The sequence below is a fragment of the Curcuma longa genome, chromosome 1, assembly GCF_044706935.1.
Source record: "Curcuma longa cultivar G26 ecotype Majalengka, Jawa Barat chromosome 1, ITB_CL_G26_1.1, whole genome shotgun sequence".
NCBI lineage: Eukaryota > Viridiplantae > Streptophyta > Magnoliopsida > Zingiberales > Zingiberaceae > Curcuma > Curcuma longa.
The window spans coordinates 14761679-14780789 of record NC_133861.1 but is presented as its reverse complement, the minus strand read 5'-3'; the positions used below and the strand labels follow the sequence as shown (position 1 = coordinate 14780789).

At 37.4% G+C, this 19111-nt stretch overlaps 2 protein-coding genes and 1 pseudogene across 2 annotated transcripts; all 3 read right to left on the bottom strand.

Moving 5' to 3' along the window:
* Positions 1-168: 168 nt before the first annotated feature.
* On the bottom strand, positions 169-7061 carry LOC141827436 (uncharacterized). The gene is made up of 11 exons (XM_074714683.1): positions 6369-7061; positions 5192-5752; positions 5024-5111; positions 4172-4234; positions 3925-4088; positions 3597-3672; positions 2809-2868; positions 1927-2046; positions 936-1145; positions 769-845; positions 169-685 (listed from the first exon to the last, which is right to left on the bottom strand). Exons 1-11 carry the CDS (start codon positions 6959-6961, stop codon positions 451-453), a joined length of 2247 nt encoding a protein of 748 aa, XP_074570784.1. The 5' UTR covers positions 6962-7061; the 3' UTR covers positions 169-450.
* Positions 7062-10918: 3857 nt separating this feature from the next.
* On the bottom strand, positions 10919-15503 carry LOC141811445 (nuclear pore complex protein NUP58-like; annotated as a pseudogene).
* Positions 15504-16059: 556 nt separating this feature from the next.
* On the bottom strand, positions 16060-18038 carry LOC141837122 (CCG-binding protein 1). Its single transcript, XM_074724582.1, has 3 exons — positions 17735-18038; positions 16615-16688; positions 16060-16535 (listed from the first exon to the last, which is right to left on the bottom strand). Exons 1-3 carry the CDS (start codon positions 17964-17966, stop codon positions 16206-16208), a joined length of 636 nt encoding a protein of 211 aa, XP_074580683.1. The 5' UTR covers positions 17967-18038; the 3' UTR covers positions 16060-16205.
* Positions 18039-19111: the final 1073 nt, after the last annotated feature.

The following is a 19111-nucleotide window of genomic DNA, read 5'->3' as shown; positions in this document are numbered from 1 at the left end:
AATTCAGTATCATACATAAACAGAGAAACTAACGATTGTAGTTCTTTGAAAATGCTGTCATTTTCATCTCTTCTTATATTATAAGAAAGGCAATATGCATTATATGACATCAAAGAAATACAATGGAGGTCTAAATCTAAACTGACATTTTAACTTATCGTTCGCACTATTATACATGATGCATTTAAATGATGGACTAGGACAGCTTCAAAGTTCAGATATGCAAGAACATCAATATACAATCAGCTCTCTCACACTATGGCATAGCCCATGGGGCTTATCTGTCAACAAATTGTTTCATCGTGAATAGAAAGAAAGAAATTTAGTAGAATTTTAAAAAATATATTTGAGAAGATATTTACAGATTATTAGGATCACAATGGTTAAGTGATCTTAGCTGTTTAGTTGTTAGTCTCTGAAACACATCCTATGGAAAATAGTGACTCCATTTTAGAACGAAGTTGCATAATCTTTTCCCTTAAATCTGTGCTGTACATACGGCTGATGTCTTCCGTCGCTTGACAGAGCACCATGTTGAGTAAGTGTTGATGAGCCAGCTGCACTTGATGCAGTGAATTTTGAGCGAGGAGATAAGCTAGAAAAAAGCTTAGGGATCAAATGAGCTGAACGATGGGATGTAGCTGACTCAAAATTCTCAGGATAAGATGGTAGTTGAATGTTATCACTGTCAATAAAACAATGTTAAGTCACGCTTAATTAAATGTGGAGCCAAAAGAAACCAAGTAAGATCTCATATAACAAACTTACATAGTAGATGTAGGCTTTCTTTTCACAAACAGGCAACGTTTTGGTTTGCCTCCATTGCTTGGACTGAAAGCATAATCCTGTGATAGAAAAGAACACATTTTTTTCAGCTTATCTAAAAATACAAAACTAGCATAATTCAAAGTATCCAGAGGAAGATTGAGACATACATTGGGTTTAATATCTGTAATCGCCTGGACAGGACTATTAAGTCTGTGATGTTGGAAGCTTTCTACAAAAGGATGCCGAAGCAACATATTAGCAGTTGGCCTCTCAGCAGGGTTCCTCCTGAAACACCACTGGAGGAAGTCCTTGCCCTCCCTGGACAAATTCTCTGGTATTGATGGATGATAATGCAAGACATTAAACATAGCTTGAGCCTGTATCAATCACAAATAAATTTACCCCAGATCCGCATGGAAAAAGAGATATGAACTTCTTTAAGCAAGCTATAAAACAATTATGAATCGCATTAAATATTTCACATGCTAAATTGCGATAGAAATAAAAGTTGCCAAAAGGTATGAGAAAACCATGGGGAGCAGTTTGGAATAATTGATTGTCCTTTTTCACAAGAAACTCCCAAGCTGAAGTCAAAAGAACAGCTTCAGATAAAACCACAACATATCAATCAAACAAGTACATTTCCCTTGGAATATGTTGCTACTTCACCAATTTAATCGTTGTTCCTTGTATATGTATTGCTTGAGCAATTAATTCCAGACAGGCATTGGCTGTTTTCCCCCCGCTAGTCACCTCTGCTGAATATGTGCAACCCCCAAAGCCATTTTAACAAACATGGTGTTACCATAGTTGGGGAATATTGAAATCTTTAGCACCATACTATAAACTCAAAAAAAGAAGCAAAAATTGGTCCAGTAGATTGCATCCTTCCTATAAGTCGAGCAAGTTATGTACTCGCTTTGCCTCAGTAAGCCTAGTTCAAGAAATGAGGTAGTTTCGCCAAATTGTGCACATATGTTGGAAGTTGAACATTCTGGTAGTGTATACGAAAAGTTGAAAACAGAAAGGATAAGTTCCTTCACAATATCAACATAGGAAGTAATGAATTTGTATAAAAAGTGATGTGCAACTAGGAGTTAGAAACTTAAACTGAAAGGCTGCAAGATCTCAACGACATAGCTGTAAAAGAATAAAGACCTCCTGTAGGCCACTCCATGGGTGATTTCCTGTGAACATCTCAATGATTGTACAACCCAGACTCCAGATGTCAACAGCAACATCATAAACAATTTTTTTGTTCATTGTGGCCTGCAACATCTGCAATGAAAAAGTAATTTGAGATCTACATCATAATAAACATTGAAAATATAATTAATTTAAACTTGCATAAGGAAAGCAATTCTTTGAAGCCAGAATAGTCCAGTAGGTTTGATTGTAAATTCTGCCAGCAGAAACTATAGTGTTATTCCATTTTCAAAGAAGTTGTTGGCTTGTTGGGAAGGGAAATTTTTAAGCTGATTAACTAACTCGCTGACTTGAAAATCATAATAAAAAAAGAAAGTGGCTGCTACAGATAGCCATACAGGAAACACCTTCATAATCCTACGTCAGTTACAAATTAATACTCAGTTGCTGCATTGTCTGGAAAAAATGCTAATTTTCCAATACAGTGAAATCCGACTGAAACCCTTGATGGGAGGCAACATTCAAATAAGTATAATGGAGTAAACATAGAAACAAGATTAAAGAGAGCAAGGATGGTCAAATTCCTTGACTAGAACATGGAGAAACCTTGTATCCTAAAGAAGAAATTAGCTAATGTCAGAAGCTTTCTGTTGAATATAGTACTATCATGTCCAACAACTCCTATACCAAAACTATCGCTGTGTCACATCATCATTCCCAGACACCACTGTCCAGTAATCATTGAGTTCAATGAGAGTAAACTAAGTAATAATCATAATTAGCATCTTTATTTTGGTTAATTGAAATGGTGCATTTCATTGTACCAATGAAAAAGGATCCAACCAATTAATTACAGACAAATAAATGGATGTTGTAATAAAGAGAAAAAAGTACCTCTGGAGCCATCCAAAATGCTGATCCCTTCATTGAATGACAAGTTGTTGCTCCATTTAACTGATCAATAAATCAACATTCTAATTAATAACATGCCAGAATACTATTTATGTAGGTAGAATATTAAAATGTTGCCCTGTTAATTTTGTAGTAACTATCAATTTTCCTCCAGGACCTCAAGTAATTTTTTTTTACCTCACTCAATTTCATATTGATGTAATTGTCTCTTCAGAGGGAAGCTTACTCAAGAAATTAACTCCTAACATTTCTTTTTATCCTTTCTCTCTTTCTTTATTAATGTAATATACTGATTTGAGTTTAATGACATAGTTAGCGGTGTTGGTTTGAGGTTAAAGGGATCATTGGTTGTGAGCTCCATTAACTTCTAAAGTTTCATTTTGCCTACATGCAGGAATTATACTTTCATTTCATTATTGTGAAGTCTAGAATTCATGAAAGCTTTTTAGTTTATGTAACAAGGTAAACATAAATAGTATCTATGTATCAGCTTGAAGGAACTTTTGAAGGTGTTAGTATTGATAGAGCTACTAGTGTAGTGAGCTCAATCACACAGTAGTTCTAATTATAGTGTTTTATCATGTCCACATATAGCCATTTAATGACTATCTCATTAACAAAAAAACAAAATATTTCTCCAAATGTTGCAGTATCGAACATCCCAATATAAACAATTCCTCAAGCAGAATTCTAATTCATGAAAAATCAGGCAGATGGCCATGGAAGAAGATGATTTATCCCTTTTACTTTAAATGCTGTCAAGCACTTACATGCTTTGCCATCCCAAAATCAGCTAGCTTGACAACCCCATTCACATCAACAAGCAAATTTGCTCCTTTGATATCCCTGCAGGACCAATCTGTGTGTTACAATTCTGTTCTAAAACTTGAAATGTTTCCTTTCTAGTGTTTTTTGTTTTTCCCTACACATTTAACAGTTTGTTATATACCTCTTTGATTTGGATAAATTCTGCATCTAACATGAATTGGTTACTCACCCAAATTCAATTGTACATGCAGTTAGTACACTGATTAAATAAACATATGACAAAGAACATTAATATAACTCAAAGAGATCCTTTTTTATGAAGATACTAACCTGTGCATGATATTTTTATCATGCAAGTAAGCCAAGCCTTTAAGGATATGACGAGTAAAATTGCGCACTATGCGTTCAGGCATAACTCCATGATACTGCTGGACATATTTATTAACTGAACCAGGATGAACATATTCCAGATAAATGTAAAGCTGATCCTCGATCTACATAAAAGAAACAGAATTAATACATAAAGTTAAAAAGGAAAGAAAATATTAAAGCTTCAGCATGACCAAAAAATACACACCATTTCACTTCCATAGTACTGAACAATATTCAGATGCTTAAACTGACTAAGGAACTTGATTTCCTGCCAGACATAGGACAAGCTTAAATGTCACATAAAGAACATGAAATAGTGTGATCTATATATGTAATAGGAAGATTAACTAATCATGAGACAAAGCGTCAAAACAAAGGAAGAATAACTTAGAACAAAGGGTCTTAAAACCACCAGTAAGTTTGTAGCACAGAGAGAAGAAAATGATATGCTAACTTTGGTAGACTTGCTATATGAGAACATGACGTTTTCCTTGTTTAGATCTTCACAGAAGACTAGGTGATGGAGTGACGCATATATGGAGCACAAATAGGATAGAAAATGATATGCTAAAAAAGGAAGAAAATGAGAAGAACGTGCAGGAGAAAAAGTCAGATCTGGAGCTTGATGGACAAAATCTGAAATGAAGAGGATTTTCTATTTGTATTTGGTTCCTGGTATTGAGAAGAGATGAAAAGAGTATATATATGCTAAGAGAAAAACACTAAAGGGCTCCAAAGAGGATAATGGGTGGAGGTTGATATATGAGGAGTAACGAGATATGAAATTTTCAATGGGAGTCAAGTGCGCTGGAGTCGCATAAAGGTTGTTCTTTTCCCGCAAGAGATCATTGCAGCTTTGTGGATGATGCGCGCAAGTGTGACTTAGACAACAAGGTCTCAAAACAACCAGTAAGTTTGCAGCACCGCTTTCATGATAGTGAATTAGATGTGACTTTTCAGTGAGATTTGAACATGAAATTTCTAAAAATCTTTATGCAAAATTGAATAATTTGACATTACTCAGTTGCCAAAATCAGGATAATTTGAAGAATTTAACCTGTTCCAACTGCTTCAAGCATTCAGCTGATCTGGAATCATCAGGGATTATATTAACTTCTTTCATTGCACATAATGCACCACTGTAACTGTTAAAATAGTAAACAAACTTTTATATTAAGATACAAGAAAACATTTCATAATTCAGCTATAAAATATGACTATCTACCTGTTGGTGGCTACATATACATTCCCAAACGTTCCACTTCCAATCAGTTTCCTTTTCTTCCATTGACTTTCCACTACTGGAACATCTATTTTTGATGCACAGGAATAAAACAAAGCTGATTGTTTAGAACATAAAGCACCAGGAGGGAGAGGAAGTGGGTGGACATTGACATTTTCACCCCTGTCATGCCATGTAGTCAAGCTCTCTGAGTGCATTGCTCTGTGCAGTGGGGACGCCGGTGCACTATGATTTCTAGGTCTCGTGTAGTTTTCAGTTGCCAGATTATATACTGGAGAATTCACATGGCTCTGCACTATCATAGGTGAAGCCTGAGAAGAGGAAGCAGACACACTGTTTTGAAGGATATCTGGCTCTGACAAGACGTGAAACCCTGGAATGCCATTGCCAGAGGAAGAAACCAAAGACGCTACACCACTTGATCGCCTAGGGGTACGCACAGGGCTAGCAGCAAGACTTAAAAATTCACTGGTGAAAACACTTTTAGCCGGAATATTCAATGCGATGTTTGCTGTTCCGGTAGGATTTGGTTCTTTAGATGACCTGAAACAATGAAATAACATGAGCCATCATTAAATTTCCCGAGGAAGAGACAAAGAACGCGTGCAGCTCTCTATAAATACAGCTGATGAAATAGAACAACAAGAGATGCTTTTCTACATCAACAAACACAAATAGGTCATTACTCTGATGCATCCGTTGTCAAGCTTGCTCTCCAGGGTGATGTTGAATTAAAAAAAATAAAAAAACTTAATTGAGTAAAGCGAAAAAAAATATAGAATTACTTCCTGGCTAGTGGTTGAAAGGGCATAATCAAGCCAAGATACAGAGAAACAGCTTAAGTGACCATAAGACGAAACCCATCCCCTCTACTATAGATGTCAACAACTTCTCTCTCTCTCTTTCTCTCTCTCTCTGGCTTCATAAGAATGTCCAGGATCTCCATAAATATAAAGACGAATTACTTGAGAAAAGATTTCACACGAATTCACTTCCTCTCCAAAAGATTTCACAAGAATTCAGTTCCTCTCCAAATGATCAGCAATTACACAGAAAACCCACAATATCCATTCAATTAGAGAAACAATTGTTGACCATGAATAGGCGGTTTCCAAAATCTCTTCGAACATCTAGCACAAGAAGGCAATAAATAACATACCTCCCTAATCCTGAATCACAAGGTGTAGGCTCAGCAGCTGCGCCAATTCCACCGTCACCATCCACCGTGATAAAATCCCCCCAGGGCGATGGCAGAGGCCCACCCGCAGATTCTTCTGGAGAGAGAAAAACGTTCCGTCCTGATCTCAACTCCCTTGGCAGCGAAGCTCGAGTAACGGACTCTGGAAGTGGAAGCGGTCGCGGCAAGACATTCGGCGTCGAAGCAGACCGCACCGGGACGTCGTAAAGTTCGCTGGGGCAGCGGGATACGGGAGTCGAGTTCGTGGCGGCGGCAGAGGCGACACGGTTGCTGAGCGACCCCGATACCGACGTGGAGTTCGATGCATCTTCCACAGCGTCCAGGCACAACGCATTGAGCTCGTGTTCCATGAGTCGGCGGAGATTGTTCTGGCGGATAAGGCGTGGTTGGGGTTGGCAGAGGCGTGAGGGGTGGACTCGGAGATCCTTGGGACGGCTGAGGCAGCTGCCGCCGCCGCCATCAGCGCGTCCCGGAGAGGTGGGTACGGAGGCTGATGAGGGAGAATAGGAAGAAAGAAGATGCCTGGGGCTTCTCTTCCTGTTCCAAAAAGTCATGTGGACTTGGAGCAAGGGACGGCGGTAGAATAGAGGCGGGCAGGGCTAAGCAAGCTCTAGCGGAGGAATAACGAGAGAACCCAAACCCTAAACAGCGTCGCCCGTGAAAGGATGAACCAAGAAGAAGAAGAAGAAGAAGGCAGAGGCCATTCTCGTCGTCGAAGCATTTGCTCCCTCTTCGCTTCTCCTTTTCCATTTCTCTGTCACTCGGAGCACGCGGCTTTGAGAGGAACACGAGTCTTTTGCACAAGGTCAAAACCGTTTTCTGGAATGCCGTTTTGGCAGGCATGTCGCGCTATGAATTCAAGTTTCGGCTCTGTGCCGCGGGAGACAATTCTCCGTTATCTTATTATCGTTTCCGATTTGGCTCCCAAACGTCCACTAAAACATTTTGGTATAATAATATATTATACAATCGTTAAAGAAAAGTGCTCAAAAATGACAAAACAAACGCTATTTAAATTTAATGGTTTCTAAATCAAATCTTTTTACACTGTTTTAAATTTTTATTTATAAAAATTAGAAAAAAGATATGATTAATAAGTTGATTTTTTAAATGATATTTTAAAATATGAGAGATAAAACATAATTTTTTAAAAAATAATTTTTAAAATCATTATTTCTATTATAAAAGTAAAATTAAGAATGCTAAATTTATCCAAAAAATTATTATTATATAAAATTATTATATTATATTCTAATTGTTATATAATCAAATTATTAATGTATTTTAAAAAAAAACACTAAACAAACAAACCTGGTTTTCTTTTCATTTGATTTATATTTATTTGGATGTAAAAAAAAATACATTTATATTGTTACAATATATATATATATATATATATATATATATATATATATATATATATATATATATATATATATATAAAATTTGTATCGTGTTATTTAAATTACATATATATGCATATAACTAAGGGAAAAAAATTATTTGATTTTTTTAGATGAATTGCCACGTGTCAAGTAAGAAAGGAAGAAGCTAAACGTCAACCAAGTTGACTTGCAAAGCTGACGCTGACGTCCTTGCTTACCCACTCGATCCGCGATTGACCCTACCCACAGCTGGCTAACGTCGACGTTCGCCTGCTTAGGTGAGCGACCGTCTGGCTGCATCACGTTGGATACGATTCAGAAATTGGAACCGAGGATGACACATCAGTGCAAACGTCACTCTGGTTTTTTGTTCTCAGTCTTAAACGAAACGACGCTGTGGCTATAACCTCAGACCGTGATCGAAATAATGCAGGGGATCTGTCTAGCCACGTACGGTCCTCTTTCTGGGTCCCATGAACAAGACTTTGCCAGGTCAAATACCCGACGTGGTAAACTTGCTTTGCCTCAATACTTATTCTACCTAAATATAATATATATACATCAGACGTAAGGCAGGCGGTAAACGAACTTAACGTTGAAGAATAAATTTGAGTTCGAGTTTATAAAAAATTATTTATATTCATCCAATATATATATAATTAATTAAATAAATAAATTTATATTGCTATGTTGCGCGACCCGTGTGCGACACCCGCGATCCACCGTCGCCACCGCCGCTCTCGCCGCGTCGTCCGACTACCATCGGCCGTCGCCTCGGGCGCGATCGACGCGCCACTCGATGGCACTCCGTCCGACATCGGATTCTGACCAGATAGTGGTCGAAATCCGACGTAATTTGGCCGGAAACAACCGTCGACAGTGGCCGCGCCACGGCAATGGCACGATCAGGCCGGATTCCGACCGAATCACGATCGGAGACCAGCCGAGGAAGGATCAACGTGCGACGCAAACCCTTCCTCGACCGGTCTCCGATCGCGATTTGATCGGAATCTAGCTCGATCACCATCGACAGTGACCACGCAGTGAGGGGCGACTGTTTCCGACCAAATTACGTCGGATTCCAACCACTGTCCGGGCGAATCCGACGTCGGACGGAGCGCCGGCGAGTTGCGCGTCGATCACGCCCGAGGGAGAGGCCGGCGGTGGCCAGACGACACGGCGAGGACGGTGACGATGATGATGGATCAAGTATTCCTCATCGCGCAGCATAGCATGTCTATATATATATATATATATATATATTATATAATATTTATAAATTAAAATTATAAATAATTCATGAATAATATTAATAAATAATATTTACGGATAAAATTTATAAAAAATTGTTCATCAACAAAATTTATGAACTAGATTAATCGATAAAATGGTTAATGATATGATAAATAAATCAAAAAAATTTAAAAAAATAAATAAATTTAAATTATCAAATTTAATAACTAATTAAATACATTTACAATTATAAAATTTTTAAATAATTAAATAAGTTTAACTAAAAATTTAATAACATCTAAATAAATCAAGTTGGATTTAAAGATTACATTATCAAATAAGTTGATAAAATTTGATTCGACTTGACTTAAACAGTCCTACTTGTATAAATAACTTACTTTACCTCATTAATTTATTTATGTCTTCTAAAAGAATAATAAATGGGTTGGTCGTATGTATTTTAATTTATTTATTCAACAAATCTAGTCGAAATTAAATGTCTAAAATAAATAAGAGACGGCCTTAGATTGAAGTTTTTTCTTTGCAGGAGCTTTAATTCCTGATTGTTGTAATATCCAGAAAAATAGAAGCATGGTGAGATCTAGCAGTTAAGTTCTTCAGGATGCAAGCTGAGTTTTACTGGGTCTTTTATTGAAATATAGGAATCCTAGCTAAAATGAAATGAAAGTCCTTTTGGGACAATCGTTGAAGACAAAAAAGTCAACACAAAATTCACGAGGTCAGAGTCTACAAGACTACAACAAAATAAATAATTACCAATCTTTTTCCAGACCATGCAACGCTGCGTGGCACTCTAAATATTTTTTTATTAGTTCTTTAATAATTTGACTATTATTTGTTGGTGGATTCAAAGCAGTAAAATACCAGCCTAAATATGTGCACCCTTCGAAGCTTGGTCAACGCACTCGCAGAGGACTGATTTAGTTAACCGTACGTTTTTCTTTTTCTTGGATAGAAATCAAGCTAAGTGGTCAGATCGAAGAAAGAAATTAAACAACGTGGATTAATTCGACAGCGATAGATACTGACTGACTCCATTCATTGTATATTTTGCCGTTGGAGAACAAGTCTAATGTCAAATTAAGAGATCAAAAATTACTTCACTTTCCATTTTATCAGGAATCAAGAACAGGTCAAATAAGTTATGATAGATAACGACTAAAAGACAAGGCATTCACTGGCTAAATTTAATCAAGTAAAGACATTCACCATGTGATAATGTTCTATCGTAATACAATCAAATTATCTAAAATATTATTCGTTATATTTAGACAAGTCCACAACAATTAAGCAAAGATATTTACATTTGTAATAACACAATTGATTTAAAGATTTAGATATTGCTAATGATGTAGTATTAATTATATAGAGATTAATTGAAAAAGTAAGACGCTTCCAAAGATTCACTGGGTATTTTGATTATCAATATCCATACTTATCATATTTGTGTTTATCAAATCTCAACTGTAATTTTCTAATTTACTTTCTTATAGATGATCATAAAAAATCATAAAAATCATTGGGATGGTTGAGTTCACTTTTTGTTGAAATGTTTATGATATCTAAGTTTACCTTATCCAAACCAAAAAAAAACAATCACTATTTGAGCAACTATCCCATGGTAGATTGTTTAACGACCCGAGTTTATAAAAAAATGAATGATAAATCACATCCTTTAATTGTGTTCCCCATTTGTTTATAACTACTAACTAACCTGTATATTTCTTGGCAAATTAATTGAGAACATTTGTTTTAAAGATATTGCCAGAAATATCAATCCAGCAATTTGTAACGATGCTTGCAGCTTACTAAATATTAACATGTTTGTAATTTTTTACTCCATGTCGTATTAAAATAGCTGGAATGAGCATAATACATAACAAATTAATTTGAACTGCTAAAAAAGATTCTCGGACTAATCTAACTGAACAAAGCCACCCACAACGCCTTGAGCAACATGTCGTTGCTTTGAGATACAAAATGTTTACACATGGCAACTCACCGCTTAAAGTAGAAATGAGGACTAATAGCCAATTCTGCATTGATTTCATACATGTGGCTAGCTCGAACTTCATAAATCAAATGAACTTGCTCTTCGACAATAGAGATCTCCATTTTTGTTAGAAATTTTAGACCAGATAATCTGCCGATAGTTTTGCATCGCTAAGCCAAAAAGCTTGGTGTTGCGACTAGCGCTTACTGGTGCGCGATTTTGGCCTGGATGATTTCTGGAAAAAAGGGGGCAAAATCACCACGCGAGAAATAAGTGAACTTTGTGTGTGTGCGCGCGCGCGCGCGCGCGCGTGTTTCTTTTATGTGAACATGCGGAAATAAGTGAAAAAGAAGAAATTATCGATCAACTCACAGATAATTCAAAGCTAACACCCGAACCAGTTGCAGCACCTACAAAAAATAACTTCATTAAACGTAGAAATATACAATTCAATCATTAACTGAAATAGTTAATACGACTATGAAAACAGAACACATACAAAACCAACTCAAAGGCTACATGATAAAACTCATCAACAGCATCATCATTTACCGGACTAATTGTGGTTGGCTATGCGAGAATTTTATCCTCCATTGAGCTACTACATCATAAGTGATATTAATTATTTTTTACATTATTATTTTTTTCTCCTTATTCCTTTCACTCCCGTCTTTGATCATGAAACTATCTATCTATCCAGTGCTATAGAATTGCAAATAATGACACTTAACAAAAGACGAGGCAATTCTAATAGGTGTGAGTTCTTTCAGATCATAAATCTTATTGAAAACCCATCAAACCTATCTGTGAGGAAGATCATGCCAAAAGATCTGTAGACAAGCCTAACTCAAATAGTCACTAATGATGCTTCCCGTTAAACAAAAACTAAGAATTGCTAGGATCTAACATTACTTTGGCAGGAGACAGAAGCATCTAATGAGAAAATTTGAACATATACCTGCTGCAGATAGAGGAGTCGAGAAAAGTGAGCTACCCATGGCAAGAGTGGATCCAACTGCTGGAGTGCTACTTGCAAATCCAGAGGAAGCCTGAATAGAACCAAAGGGAGGTGCAGGAGTGCCAAATGATGTCGACTGAGGTGAAAAAACAGAAGAGCCATACAAGTTTGATGCAGGGGCAGATGCTGTTGGGGTTGAAAAGAGGAAAGAGGAAGATGGAGTACTAAATAATGAATGTCCACTTCCAGAAGATGCTGCTGATGGTACAATGGATGGCTGCATAGCGCTTGTTGCAGGCGCCACTGAACTGTTGAAAGCACCGCTAGTTGGTTTTGAAGAAACTGTAGGTAAATGCAATGTTGGGTGAACTCTTCTAGCAGCAGCTTTTAGTTTAGCTGTTTCTCTTCTGTTGGCCTCAAGAAACGGATCATTTGCATCACCTCGACGTCGCTGATCAGCAAGATATGCTGTCTTCATTGATTCAACATACTGGTGAAGGCTCTCCACCTGCAATCCAAATAATGATGTGGGAAACAATAAAAGCTACCGACTGGTAACGTCTGAAGAGAACGACTACTGATATATGTTAAAATGCCTTAGAAAATATCCTCATCCTCAAAAAATAATGACAAATCCTTAAGTGTAGGAAATAATGTCAGCTTACCTTGGCAGCTACATGAATAAAGAAATCATGGACATTGAACATGACTTGTGGCAAAGATTCCAGAGCGTTTGAACCTCTTCTACCATTTTCCATCATTACTAACTGTTGTACTTCTTCAATCCATTGGTAGCACTCACTGAGATACTTCTCAAATTTGGTGGTTGTCTGCTCCATAAAAATAGATGGTCTTTTGGGAATCCCACTGTAAAAATCAGAAACTGGTGCGGTAGAGGAATCAGCTAGTTGGTTGTTTTGCTTTGAAACCAATCTCAGTCCAGTATTTGGATTTCCAGAGGCCACATTTGAAGCTGTTGTGACACTCTGGCGAATAAACCTTGACCTTAGCATCAGATATGACCGAATAGCAAATTATGTGTCCCAGATTAATTTGTTTACCGAAGCTATTAGATCTTGAAGAGAAACTTTTTCTCTTTCCATCGTGGTAGTGATAAGCCCAAGTTCCTACAAATGAAATTGTCATATGAATTATAGAAACGTGATAGAAACAGCAGATTTAATAAGTGAACTAATGTACAGATATAAAAGGGTTACTGCCTGTCAGACGAATTAAACAAAAACCTAGATGAATGAACAAAATATATTATAATACTGAATCCAAGCCTGAAGACATAAGAATTGAGTTGCCCACATAAGCTAGTTATTAATCTGCACGTGCAGTTCATTCATACAATCATGACCTCCTCTAGGATCATTACAGTTGTAAGAAACTAAAAAAAGAATCAATGAATTAACAAAATGAAGGAAAAGAGAGTAAAAAATAAGAGAAGGAGAAAAACACAAAATGAAATAAAACTAATTAATCCCATCATCTACCAGAAGTTAGCTCAAATCCAGAAAGAATGTTGACGATCAGGACTCAAATCATGGTCAAGTGCAAAATTAATTGTAGGTGGTATTAAGTATAGGCGATGGAATCACCATGCCAATTATAGAAAAAGGAAGAGACGAGGGTGATTTGAAATGTACAATAGTAGTGATTATTGTCACGAATTAAAGGACTTTTCATAACTTTAATATAAAGCAAATCATCATCATTTTTGACAATCATTCAATTAGTCAAGTACATGATAACAAACACTAACAAATGCGCTAGCCAAGCCATGTATCAGATCGCATAAACCAAAAATTATCTTAAGCTGTGCAAATAAAATGTAGTAGAAAAGTAGAAGATGAAGAAACAACAACCTAACAATTTGGAGCAACCAACTGTTGAGGCTTCCATGCTCAACAATTAGACAGCAGAAAAAACTAAACATATATCTTGATTCTAACAAGTTTCTGTCTGACCAGCCTCTACTTATTTTTTAGCCATTTAATCCATTAAAAAGGAAAATTAGTGAATCCTGGTGTCATACGATTTACAAAACCACACCAAATGTAAAACCTGTACAAGATGACCTTATTAGGATGTTCATAATGCATAGTCTTCTTTTTTGAGTTGAGAAAGCATTTCTTCTTAAGAAATGCTCAGGTGTGAACAATAATCAAATGTTAGGCTTGGCCAGCAAGTTTGAAGGCACTTAAAAATAATTGAGCTCTCATAGAGCCAAGTACTAAACTTATCCATGAGCACCTTATTCATTTATAACCCTACCTGATGATAAAACTAACTAATTAACTTAATAGATTTGCATTGCATGAGCAAAAGGCTTAAGCCAAGTGAGTGACAGAATAGCCATCTACATTCTAAAAAAATGTAAAATAAAATAAAATTACCAAGAATGGACTAAATGTAAGATGTCACAATCTTAGACAAAACATGGAGATGATAACAGGGGAAACAAACATTTTAAATGCATAGAATGATAATCCAGGAAAATGAAAATTTAGGATCTAGAAGGCAATTAACTACTAAATACATGTAGATGAATGTAAAGTATAAGTGTCTGAATAATTAAGAATAGATGATAAAATGGACTACAGTAAAGAACAAAACCTGAATGATTCTACTGGAATTGGCCTCAAAATTGTCACCTGATACTGATGAATCAAAAAGTCGACCGCACTGGTCCAACCTCTGACTCTCATCCTTGTACTCAAGAATGCGCACCCTGTATCACCAAAAAAAAAAAAAAAAAAAAAAAAAGATAAACAATACAGCCACATAGATCATCCACACTATGAACCGGTGAACGAAAGGATGAATAACCAATAAGGTATGTGGTACTTAGAATGAACCATGTAATAAATCAGTCATATTCAATGAGTTAAATTTTTAATATGCAAGAAAACAGAAGCAATATTAAAAGAAAGGCGACACAAAATTCTTTCATTCAGAAGATCTAACGTAAAAACAGAATTGTCCATGGTCAAACATTGATTAATATATAATAGAAAGAAAGAAAGAAAGAAAGAACCCGGTATCACATGAAGATCTTTTTTTCTGGTTTTTTTTTTTTGAAAACCCAAAATCGAAAAAATCCCTAAAGCAAAGCGAAGGGTCAAACCAAGTAGACAAGAAGGACAATACTCGATCTGTAGGAGAAGTTTTTGCGAGCGAGGATGCAGATCCTCCCAGTTGGTATCATACCCAGCAGACGTTTTATTCTTGGTATAAAGCAACAATTGCTTCTGCGGGGCAGTACTCGTCGCCTGCTGCTGTCGCCGCAACTGCGTCTGCGGCCTCTGGAACTGGAACGGCGACTGCTGAAAAAGTTGCTGCTGTTGAGTCTGAGGGTTTTGGACGAGAGGCGACTGCTGTCGGGGGGTTTGGAACAGGGACCGCTGCGGCGGCTGTCGTCTAGGAGTCGGAGTCTGGAAAGAGAACGCCATCCGCACTCTTCCGGAGATCGACGTTTCAACTAACCACCGCCGATCGGTGACAAGACGGCAACGGATGGTAAATCGGTATCGCGGTCAATTTGGGCGGGAGAAGAGCTTCGAACGAGAGAGAGAGAGAGAGAGAGAGGTGGGGAAAAAAACGAAAACCCTAATGCTTCTGGGTTCGACTCGGGTGCGTCAAACCCGACGCTAATGTTATGAATTCAAAGACTAAATGAACCTTTATATACATTCCACTAATACCAGAAAACATTTATTTTATATTATAGTCCTTGAATTTCAAAATATACAAGGAAAGGCTTCATTTTCAAATCTTGACACGTTACTGAAAATAATGCACCTAGATAAAATTAATCAAGCTTTTTTTATATGGAAATTAAGAATAAACATAAGTAAGCAATAGTCTATATTTTCACTCATAATTACAAGAGTGAAACATAATTAATCACTTACAAAGAGGTGGCTTGGGGTTAGAGTTATACATCTACATACCTGCATACTTCTTGGGGTGGTTGATTGTAGGTGGTCGTGTTTGCGGCGGAGTTCAAGATTTCAACTATAACATTTTAGTCGTATGTTATGCTGGAATAGTACGGAGCTGAACAATCGGGCACCCTTTGGTTGTTGTACAAAACAAAACCACACACACAAACACAAGCAACACACATTATTTATGTCTCTTGCCTCAAACATGTCTAATCTGCAACTACTGCACATCTCAGCTATCGATACTTGAGCAATTCAATCCGTCTCATGGTCTGGACGTGGCGTGTACCAAGCTGGAAGCTTTCCTTTGCTCCTAAGTAGTCTGGTAAATGGAGAATCGGGCATTCTGGCTTTCTCTGCTTCTTGGAGCTCTTCCAGCTCTTCTGCCGTCGGAGGCAATCCATCAGGAATATGAAAAGGTTTATTATTGGGTCGACTCTCTGGTTCTGCTGGTTTTTTTTGGTGCATTTCTTTTTCTTTCATCTTCTTCTCCATCGCCGTGATGCCATGCAAATAGTCGATCAGTGTCTTTATTCCACCGCACTGCCACAAAAACTTCTCCAAGTCTTCTTTTGACCATTCTTTCTGCACAAAAAACAATGTAAACAATTGGCAAAAAAAAAAACAAAATATAAAATTACAATTCTGGATCACGTAGATGTACCTCAAGATCTTTCAGCTCGAAATAGGCACTCCAACAACTAGAGCATTCATCGCCTTCAAGTGTTGTGCAATACTCTGAAGGGAAAACAAAGATGGCAACAGACAACATCAGCGACGACAAGAAAAGCCACAAAAATGTAAAAATTAGAGTGTGAAGAAACAAGGGGGCCAAAACATTTTTTAAAATTGGTATTTCTGTTTACTCGCTACCGTATATTTGAAAGTAACATGTATCGTGGAGTGCCAGAAAGTTGAACATTAATCAAGATAGAAAGTTGAACAGTACATGAGATTAGACCGAGTGACGACAATTTTACCTCAATTTAAACGATCGAATTCTAATTTCTAGAATTAATAAAATTAGAAGGTGAAAAAAAAAGTCAGTAGCAGTATTAAGACCCAAAATACTGAGATAGTTACTGCAGCAGCGTTCTTATTATCAAACACTTCGAATTGTGTATGAAATGAAGCACTCTGAATTCGTCTCATATAACCGAAGAATCATGTCAGAAAATACCAAGTGACTTAGGTAATCATCGTATGTAAGTTTCAGCGACTAATATTACGACCGAAGAGTATGCTCATGTATGGAAAACACTACTCATAAAAGAAATTCTTTTGCAATGACTGTAAATACAAACAAGTGAATAAGCTCGAACCGAGAACCAATTGCAGACAGCAGATGTTTCAACTTGCAATCTATGTACGTTTACTACTGAATTAGTCTATTTTATTGGCTTAATTAGGCACAGTTGACGTTTTCTTCTGATGATCAGTATCTGAACGCTTTTAAAATAATAATATTATTATGTTTCGAGCCGATGCTGCGGCTGTTTGGTTCAATCTTCCAGAAACAATATAAAAAAAGACTCGATAAAATCCGATACAGTTATCACTGATCGGAAAGCCCTAAGTTTATCTAAATGACGATTAAAAAAATCACACTGATCAGATGCATAAATCCATGAGACATTAAAGATTTTGTGCTCAAAAAGGTATCAAGAGATCATGCACTAGCATTGTAAACCACGAAAAAATCCCACTTGTGCTAATCAAATTCGCCGAAAACATCCTCAAAAAACATAAAAATTGGCCGCGAAATTGTAGCGGTGCATGCGTACCACTGAGTTCGTTCTTCGTCTTCTGCAAGAGAGGCGGATCCTTGAGCCACCGATCGATGCGGTTCCCGCTGAAGGGCTTAAGCTTAGGGATCGACTCGTAGTTTCGAAACTTAGGCTGCGCGTCGCAGACGATGGTCGACCTCAGCGGCGGACGGGACGAGAGATCGGTCCCGGAAGCCTCCGACGCGAGCAACTGGAGGCCCGAAGATCGGTAAGCAATCGATCTGAGCATCTCAAATTTCACAATCCCTCCCTCCACAACGCCAAACTCTGATCTTTCAGCTTTTCGTCGTCTCCGCGAAATATCTGTTTTTATAATTTTATACAATTAGCAAGGCATCGTCCGGGATCCGGATAAGGTTCAAAACTCATTTGCTATAGGTACCGGAACTGATCTACTCGCTTCAAACCTTGCGAAATTAGACATCTTATGGCCAACGTGTCTCGATACTATTTGATTATTTGGGTTGGGCGGGTGGTGCTTAATTAGTTACTATTTTTGTACCTGCGTCAGAGATGGAAACCGCGATCTGTGCCGTCGATTTGGGGATAAATCGGGCCAGCGTGCGGGGGGCGGAGTGGACGGAGAAAACAGGGGGCGAAAACGAAACAGAGTGCGGTAGGATCACCGCGCTCGCACTCGACCTTATCTTAATCCACAGCTCCATTTCTGCGGGCGCGAAAAAAAACAGGTGCTTTTTGCTCGCATGATGTGTTGCATATGCCACCGCAGAAAGGGCCGTCGGATCATTTGGGGCTTGCGAGATGGAGAGTGGATGTGTTGTCCTCATGCTGGATTTTCGAGCGGACTTGTGGATGCGAAATAGGCGCTGGGTCGAGTTCAACGATTAAATATCTTGGCAAAAAGATGATATTTTTAATAGAAGTCTTCTTTTATCATTTATAGTAATCCAAATCGGACAAAAAGATGTTTAAATTGAACGGGATAGAGTAGAGTAGACCAATTGAATAGGCACCAGTGTTTACTTGAAGAGAAAGAAAAGAAATCGACAAAATTATAAAAGTATGGTAGCGCATTTCCAAACGTGGGTTGGGCTTATAATTCCATCTCTAACAAACAAGTGGGCCGACCACACTTCTAAAGTCAATCGGGTTCTAGATTTGAATATTAAAATACTATTCTGACTATATATATATATATATATAACTGTAAATAAATTCAATCAAATCTAATGCACTTTTACTATTACAACATAAGAGTTCTAAGGAGACCCGTAACTCATGGAGATTTTTCTTCGTTTCGTTTGCCGTTCTCATAGAGAGCTCTTAAATTCTGTCGAAGCAATGGAAAAATGTGGTCGACTTCCATGACTATATACATTTATTACCGGAGCAAGACATCGAACACTAAGAAAC

Excerpts from the sequence above, each read along its gene's own strand:
- LOC141827436 (XM_074714683.1), bottom strand. The coding sequence starts at position 6,961 with ATGACTTTTTGGAACAGGAAGAGAAGCCCCAGGCATCTTCTTTCTTCC. Across the intron at positions 4,089-4,171 it reads AGTACTATGGAAGTGAAATG|ATCGAGGATCAGCTTTACAT; the intron begins GTGTGTATTTTT and ends TCTTTTATGTAG. Across the intron at positions 2,869-3,596 it reads ATTTTGGGATGGCAAAGCAT|TTAAATGGAGCAACAACTTG; the intron begins GTAAGTGCTTGA and ends TTTATTGATCAG.
- LOC141837122 (XM_074724582.1), bottom strand. The coding sequence starts at position 17,966 with ATGCTCAGATCGATTGCTTACCGATCTTCGGGCCTCCAGTTGCTCGCG. Across the intron at positions 16,689-17,734 it reads GACGAAGAACGAACTCAGTG|AGTATTGCACAACACTTGAA; the intron begins GTACGCATGCAC and ends TTTTCCCTTCAG. Across the intron at positions 16,536-16,614 it reads TCGAGCTGAAAGATCTTGAG|AAAGAATGGTCAAAAGAAGA; the intron begins GTACATCTACGT and ends TTTTTTGTGCAG.